We start from the raw sequence: 8,400 nt of genomic DNA, 5'->3' as shown, positions 1-8,400 counted from the left end.
TTTACCTACCTATATATTTACACACACGTCCATACATATAGAAAGGATTGCAGTTTATATATGTAATACATATGATGCGTTACTTTATACAGTAACTAAAAGGCTAATCTAGCAGTATGCGTGTAAGTGTTGTGGTTCTGTCCCCTGTGTTTCCAGGGGGATGTATATACAGTATAATACATGTTTTATACCCAGTGGTCTGTTCTGTTTTTTTGAAGATAAGTCATTAGCATTTTTTATACTATTCTATAAAACATAATTTTCATTATTATAGGAAAAATATACAAAGAACTGTCTTTAAAAGAATGTTGTGGTTCTGCAGTGAAATTAATATGTTCAGTAGGAAATAACTTCTCATCATTTGTCTACACAGCTCTACACGACACTGGACTCATACTCCAGAAAATTGATGTGATCAGATTTTATATTTTTCTTTGGCTTTCTCTTTCAGAATGCAGATGTGCTAAAAACAAACAAATAAAAACCAATATTTTAGCCAATGTTTACCTTCAAAGGTAATGTAAGAATGATTTTCAGCAGTGTTCCTATTGGAATTGGAAATAGCACGCACCAAAAGACCCCTATTTTGTCAGTTTTACTACTTGCAGTGAAATTGAGCTGTTAATATTTCCTCCAGCCTCATCTAAAATGGATAGAGAAGTTATATAGTCAGGGGGAGGTCAGGTTTGTTCATTTATCATGTCCTGCTTTATATTGCTTTACAACAGCACAGGTCAAGTTTATGTCTTTTACAAACAGGTTTGTCATGTTAAAAATAGCTTCAAGTGAGAGTCTTTTCACTTAGCCAGATTTAAAGGAATGCTTTTTAGAATTGGAGTGAAAAACAAAACAAATCCAGCCCTCTCCATCACTTAGAATCTTTCTGAGCAAGTCTAGGATTCACTTCAGCCTAAAGGGGCCATAAGGGGATAAAGGGAAGAGGGCCCAATGGGCATGTTGTACAGAGCATAGAAAAACCTTCACCCATAGTCCAGTGTAGAGGCATTATGAAACCTTTGCCAGAAAAGAGCAACATAGGATTTCACTAAAATGGACAAATGTGGAGACAGCCAAGTTACAAGTCCGTTTCTTTGCAGCTGGGGCGAGCAGACTGTCTCCTGCCATCCCGGAGGGCTCGGAACACCGTGCAGCCAAGCTGAGCCGCGCTGCTCTTGGAGTGTATTCATAGGTAAGGCAAGTGCAGGTTGTTACATTAAATTACTAGCACATTAATAAAGTTTTTGCTCCTTTAGAAGTCTGGTTTAAAGTTCTGTTATCTGGACGCTCCCTACAGTAAGTGAGTATTCTTACTGGTTAATTGCAATAGTCATGTATGTGTGTATGTATGTAACAGGGCACACACAGGTGTGTACTTACATTTAGATCCCTGAAGTATTCATTATAGTCAAGAGCATATCCAACCACAAATTTATCTGGAATTTCAAAACCCGCATCTGCAACAAAATCCAATCCTTTTTTTACTTAAGTGGTATAAATGTCTTATAAATAAATGGTATAAAGCGAGTATGGTATAAATGGTATAAATGGTATAAACGGTTTTCCTCAGCTATATGAAAGTAGTGCTTTCCTCTGCTTTCAAGGTTTTAGCACGCTTAGCACCCCTGCGAGTCAGAGCTGTAAATTGATGGCACAGATTAAAATCCACACCATTCCCATCAGTTAACAATATAATTAAAATGATCATGATTTTTTAATAGAATTGTTTTGTTTCTTAGAAGTACATGAATTAAATTTACTTAGGAGATAACCTTGCAAGAGGGCAGCAAAGAGGGAGGTTTTGCTTGTAGAGCAGTGCACCCACATCAAAAGTCTGATCTGCTGGGCCCTGAGAAGCTGCCATCCAAACTAGGTCCCAGCTCCATGTAAATATCATAACTGCGGTTGTTTAGTTCTGAATCTGAAATTGATTCAGACAATGGAACTACAGGCCTGCTTCCCTATTTGGAGTCAATCAAAATGGGATTTACACCTTGTAAACAGGTTATACTTAAACCATAGTCAAAATAAATGCCCTCTAGGGTCAAAGCCAAGCAATCAGAAGCTAAGTGTGATTCTAGTTCAGCTACGTGGCTACAAACAGCTTTACCTGCACTCAGAACAAACAAAATAGAAGGTGGTTGTAAGGTTTCAATATGTGCTAGCTGCTAGTCAGTTTACAAGCTTGTGTATATTTTCTCCATATTTCTCCCCGTTTCATTTGGCCTCCTGACATGCATAGCTGAGTGTCCAGGCTTACTGCATGAAGTGAAATTCTGAGATCTTGTTTTGGACAACTAGAAAAATGCAGTACTTACAGTCTGGTCTGTAACCTGAGCTTTGATGCGTCCTTTTAATGAGCAGGCTGTAAGACAGAGGAGAGAGAGTCATGATTTTTAAAATAAACTTGCTCCAAGCTGTAGATTTCACTCCTCTCGTCTCTCCCCTTAAGCTTCTAGAATCACGTAGTTGCAATAGTTTCTCATTGTTTTAACATACCAGAAAGAAGTACACCTTTATGTTTGGGGTAAAGCTAAGGGTCTGACCTAGGTTCATCCTGAGGCTCCACGTGGCTCTGTTGTCTTTGACTTAATTCTCTTCAATTCTGCATCCCAAATCATTATTTTTTCATGTAGTAATATATCACTAAACTAATATAGCTCAGGTAGGCAGATAAATTCAAGTGACATGTAAAGATCGGGGGGGAATAGGAAGAGAGGAAATATTGTTTGCTGCTTTTACGTTCCCTTCCCCAGATATTTAACATATATACATATATAACTACACATACATATTTAAGTATACTCTTACTATTCCCCTGAATGATTTTGGTATCACTTCATTATGATACATTAGTCAGTGGCCATATCATCATACCTTACTACTTTTACAGTCTTTGGGTTGTAGTCTCTTAGTTTTGAAAGCAGTGCCTTCATTGTTCTGCCAGTCTCAATAACATCCTCAAAGAGATTAAAAACATGTTTTAGAAATCCAAAAGACTGTCGGGGTAACCTACAGTGTATAAAGCAATTGGAGGCATCAGTAGTGCAAAACCATGACATACATACTTTAGCTGATGTATGATCAATTGTTGTTTTATGTAATACTAAAGCATTAACTTGCTAAGTGGAAAAAAATCAAAATCTTTACTCACCTCTACTACTAACACATTCTGGAAAAGAATGGAATCAGGAAGAGGAAATTAATCAGGAAGAGGAAAAAAAAATAACGACAATGTTCACTGAATTATGCGCTAGGAAAAAAGTGTGCCCTAGAGAGTTTAGTTTCAAATAAGTTGCAATTCGTTTTCAAAGGAGTTTGTCACTTAACTACTTACATTATTTTAGTGCTTTCTGAAGAGTCTTTCTGAAAGTATTTATAGAAGCATAAAATATTGTGAGAAAATTGCCTATATGATGTTCTATTTAGTATTATGATATATATAACAACAATATTAAAAAACATGGTGCATAAGTCAGTTTAATTTGGTTCATTTTTGGTATTTGGGGGATAAAAACATAGAGCAAAGATTTTTATAAGCATTCAATACTGATTCCTTTATGTTTTCACTGAAATCACTGGGAATAATTCTCTATTTCAAGCCATTTAAGTGTCTGTCAATATATAAAATCAAAATCCTAATATAGATGAACTTCCTGGGTGATGTGTAAGAATTGTTATTTTCCCTTAAAAGCTAAAAATGCTAATTCATACCTTCCCGTTTAACGTAGACAGTTCTTCTCCAATGATACTGATTTTTTCTGTGGGCGAATCACTCTAGAAGGAAATGGGAGAGGAGTCATACAAGTGTGCTCAGAAGTGTTACCTTGTATTTGTCAGGAATGCTGTGTGGTGCTATTCACATAGCAGGTGACACTTGCACCTCTATGCAGAGTTCATCCAGAGCTTTTAAACAGTGGCTAGCAAAAGACTGAAGTATCCAAGACAGATGTTTGAGCTTCTGAGCAAAAGTGCATTCATATTCCTAGAAACATCACTACTTTCAGCTGTTTTTGTTAGCACTGATTTGTTGAGAATTCCATGGTACTTTTACAGGACATTCAAAACTGTTATATTTAGCATGGGATACATTTGGATCAAAGCATAGAGCTTGAGCATTCAAAGAGTATAGAAGGTAGAACATAGAAAACAAGGTATCAGTAAATCACAGATTTGCTTTGCAGTGCTTGGCTTTGGCCAGCTAGAGTTGGCTTGGGTGAAAAATATCTTTTTTTCACACAACACAGATTAAAGAAACAAATCTCACCATCATTATCTGTAAGGAAAAGAAATAATGCAGAGGGAGACCTTAAGCAAATTGCTAACTCGGAGCTCCCGTCTGCGCTCCCTCCTGCCCAGGGTGCCGCGGTGAGGAGCGCTAGGGAAGCGCTGGGCTGGAGAGCAGGACTCGGGAGAGCTGAACCCAGCCCCTGCTTTCTCACTTCAAGTGTCCGACTGGATATTCCTGCTGGTGAGTAGAAATGCTCATCTCATCCTTCGGGCAGGGCAGTAAATCGTTTACCTTTCAGTACATAATAAATTCATAATAAATGCTTCAAACAGGATGTGTGCTAAATTCAATTTCGTATGTTTTTCATGTAAAATAACAGGATTCAGAACGCTGGTCTATGAGGAGAGTCAGTTTTCAAGAAAAGAAAGTTACTTACACAGTAGCTTTTTATTCTAACAAAATCCACAGTAATAGGCACAGATTTGTCACCATTTCGATTTAGTACTTTTATATGGTCCAGCAAATCAGCAAAGAATTTATAGCCTCCTTTAAGGACACAGAGCGCAACAATATGATGACTTCCCATGTCTTGCATGATATCTCTTGCCAAGCGTTCTGTCCTGGAATTAAAAAAAAAAATCTCAAATCTTAAAAATATTTTGTATGTCGTATTTGTTTGTCCATAAAACAGTGCGCAAGTTCAAATCCTGATCTTGGTGTTGAATATTTTAACCAGCAACTTGTGAAGCGCAGGACAGCTAGGTACCTATTGGCAGCTGGTATCACAGCGTGGCACTTACCCACTTGGCAGATGCCTGGTTTAAGTGATAGATCTAAATAGGAGGCAGGAGAGGAAGGCTTTAACTATTTGAGCTGACTTGGAAACCTGATGGGAGCTGTAGAAAAAGTCTTCTCTTAGCCCTTGTCTCCAGGGCTAAACTCAAGTTTTAGAGCTGCAAAGTTATTTGTTTCTCAAAGCTTCCACAAGGGTAGCTGCTTCCCATAAAGCTTGGTCAATGGGTCAGTCAATGTATCCCTCTTTTTCTTTGAAGGGCAACTGGGGCCATTGGTATCACTGGCACTGCTCTTTGTTTAGCACCCCCTTACCTGTCCAAGATGAGTCCATGAGGAATGAAGACTCTTTCCAGATCTTCTTCGTAATGCTTAGGAATGCAAAACAGATTTTTATTATAGCCACTTTCTTCATCTTTAATCTGAAAGTGAAAGGGAAATGTTTAAAGGAGGATGTGTCTTGGGATTCTCCCCTGCTTCCAGAAGATGGTGGAGGCTTCACTCTATGTTCCCTTGTGAAATTTGTGAAATGGTAGAACAAAAACAGACTAGGAAAGTATAATCAGAAGCATAACAGTATGAACACAGTATAAACAGAAGAAGCAATCGCAAATGAGAGTGTTGACAGGTAGGTATTGGAAATTAATTAGGAAACACCTGAAATTCTTTACTGAAGTCTCTTCACATCTGATATTATAGTAGTATTGTTAAAGAAGTATGGGACTAATTGAAAGAAGAAAAACTTCAAAGCTGGGTTGTACCTTCTCTAGTGCAGAATATGTTAGCTACAAAACAGTTATCCCAAACTTAGTTCAATATTATTCAAAATATAAGAGAGCTTGTGAATTAGGAGGAGTCTGTTCAGTGGGCTGCACTGGGCAGGTTTCTTTGATGGAGGGACACTTGGAGAAGCAACATGAATACAGTTAACTTCAAGACAAGCAAGTTCAGAGTGGCGTATGTTTCTAATATCGTAGAGTCTGCTTAGCACCAGGAGAGCACTGCAGCAGAAGACAGAGTTTTAGTGGCCTGTGTTCAGCATTCTTCCCATGATACATGGCAAGCACAACGCCCTCCTGCCAACGGAGAAGCCTCTTGATTTACTAAGCAAGCCCCAGCAGCACCAAGCTTTTTGTGGCTTGGTAAAGGATGGTGTGGAGCTCTGGGTTAGGCAGTAATAGCATGAAGTGTTGTGAGCAAAAAATAATTAACACTTGCAAATCCTTTATATAGATGAATTAATTCTAATTCTGCTTTTTTGGCATAGGAGAGACGGCTGTTAACAATGATTAAAATAAAATGAGAACCAAAAAACAAAACAATCCAAGATGACTGTTGTAAAAGGCAGTGCAGACAGAATCTCATCTTGTCTGAACTGTCTGTATTCTGCAGGTACAGAAAACTGACAGGCCTTAATGTTCCAAGGAAGAGTTACAGAGTGTTCTTGCAGCTGAGCACTGTTCCATGTATCAAGAGTACTGTTTTCTTGTTTTATTTACTATTTTCTTCATGGCTGAAGTAAAAAAAAAGTGAGTGAAAGCTCAGGTGAAAGATTGTTTTCAAAATAAGTTTTTGTTCTGTTTTAATCTTGCAAGAGCTTTGGCACTTCTTACATTAATGTCATTTGAAGATTAGGCTAGCATTTATTTGCAAATTTCAGTGCAGTGCAGATCTGCTTATTGGATTTCTTGGGTGTTCTATTAACCTACCTGACTAGCTTGAAACAGCCTGTGCAGGGTTGCTGGTGCTAACAGAAAACATACAGGTTACAGGATTCAGCGGACAAGAAACAGTGACAATAAGACTTAGACCCTCTTTAGAGGGGTTAAAAGTAAAAGACAGTGTTTATTTAACTTAAAAATGTAAGCATCATTTCTCATGCAGTAAAAGCCTTTAAGAATAGTCAGTTTACATGGTAAGTAGTAGCTAACCAAGTGCTGTGTATTTCTTACTCTCTCTTTTTGTTCATGCAGCAGAGAGCCAAGGTGCACACAGAATAGAGCTGGTTTCTTCCTGTCCATGACAGAACTGATGCAGGCGGGTGGTTTTCTTGCAAGACTTCTGTCTCTATGGCATTCACCATAACTGCTGTTGATTACAGCTGGTCTAACAATACAGTTTAGCCCTCTATGTTTGGTTAGCTATGCTCATTCAGAATATTTGGTATTAGAATTATTGGTGTTATTCAGAATAATTGGTACATTAGTATCTTGTTTGTTGCTATGTATAAAGAATTGAAAGATTTGCAGAAAGGCTCATAAACAGAACCTTAAGGATTGCAGCAGTTTGAGCACCATGTCACCATAGCAACATTCTGCCTGTACCTTACAGGCTCATGGAAGTGTTTGCATCACGGTGCGTGCTAAATAATACAGTAGCATCCTTTTATAATAAAATAATTCACTACTAAACTATCACAGAGTCATTAAGTTTTTAAAACATGAGCTTACTACTTGAGAAATCGTTTTGTTTTTTTTTTAATTTGAATTCGTGCTCATCTGTTGTTCATTTACTGAAGTTGGCTTTTTAGTTTAACTGCCTTATTGGGGATTTCCCTGCCTTTAAAACCACAGCAGTTATGTAGAATAAAGAGATACATGAATAGGTGTTTTTTCATTGGAACAGAATGAAAGAATGTGGAAGTCTGATATATTATTATCTGTATGAACTAAGTCTTCCAAGACATCTTTCCTTTGAAAGCCAGTTTTCCTCCTGAGCAAATAATAAGAAACAAGGCTTTTCTTTACTCAGTTGTTTTGTTTTACTGTCTTCTCTGAAGGCATCTTCCCTCCCCACCAACGCTCCCTTCAACAAAATAACCAGCCAAACATGATTGTAATGGTGTTTTCTTACCTTCAGTCCACAAGCCATATTCTTCGAACTATGTTGTCTGGGAATGAGGGGCTGTTACTACTGCAGTCTCTCTGGCTCCATTTCCATCTTGCAGTCAGATCGTGACCTGCTTCTAATAGGTCAAATTTGCCACTCTTCCTGCAGGAAGCATTACTTCCTTATACATTGACATCACAATCCCAGGTTATTATTTAATCAGATTAACCAGAAATAAAGTAAGCATTACCCTCGCTGCAACCAATCAGAATAACGATTACAGAACTGCAGGAGGTGCAGAACCATGAATCAAATTAGGAGGGAGGACTAGATGAGGCAGTAGTTTCTTTATCAAAAATAGAAATTAGATATTTGCTTGTACAGATGGCAATTCAGTGGTATACATATAGGAACTCATTTTGTATACTGGTTTCTTGCACAATTTTTCACATGTGTTGCTGCAATAAAGTCCACAGCTTTTCAAAATTCTCATGCTAACTTGTAGAAATCAATATTTGAATGAACAGAAGTCGTATTTTTAAAAAATACAT

At 37.7% G+C, this 8,400-nt stretch overlaps 1 protein-coding gene across 1 annotated transcript; it reads right to left on the bottom strand.

The window, feature by feature from the left end:
- Positions 1 to 279: 279 nt before the first annotated feature.
- LOC104566735 (hypoxanthine-guanine phosphoribosyltransferase) lies at positions 280 to 8,018 on the bottom strand. The gene is made up of 9 exons (XM_010213545.2): positions 7,874 to 8,018; positions 5,336 to 5,442; positions 4,665 to 4,848; positions 3,712 to 3,774; positions 3,152 to 3,169; positions 2,875 to 2,957; positions 2,316 to 2,362; positions 1,378 to 1,454; positions 280 to 463 (listed from the first exon to the last, which is right to left on the bottom strand). The coding sequence occupies exons 1-9, from the start codon at positions 7,889 to 7,891 to the stop codon at positions 416 to 418; spliced, it is 645 nt and encodes a 214-aa protein (XP_010211847.1). The 5' UTR covers positions 7,892 to 8,018; the 3' UTR covers positions 280 to 415.
- Between the last annotated feature and the right edge of the window lie 382 nt (positions 8,019 to 8,400).

The sequence above is a fragment of the Tinamus guttatus genome, unplaced genomic scaffold (assembly GCF_059628265.1).
Source record: "Tinamus guttatus ecotype Peru unplaced genomic scaffold, ASM5962826v1 Tinamus_guttatus_pri_ptg000389l, whole genome shotgun sequence".
NCBI lineage: Eukaryota > Metazoa > Chordata > Aves > Tinamiformes > Tinamidae > Tinamus > Tinamus guttatus.
This window is presented reverse-complemented; position numbering and strand designations above follow the sequence as displayed.

Excerpts from the sequence above, each read along its gene's own strand:
- LOC104566735 (XM_010213545.2), bottom strand. Across the intron at positions 2,363-2,874 it reads AAGACTGTAAAAGTAGTAAG|CCTGCTCATTAAAAGGACGC; the intron begins GTATGATGATAT and ends TCTGTCTTACAG. Across the intron at positions 1,455-2,315 it reads CTCAGGTTACAGACCAGACT|ATGCGGGTTTTGAAATTCCA; the intron begins GTAAGTACTGCA and ends ATTTTGTTGCAG.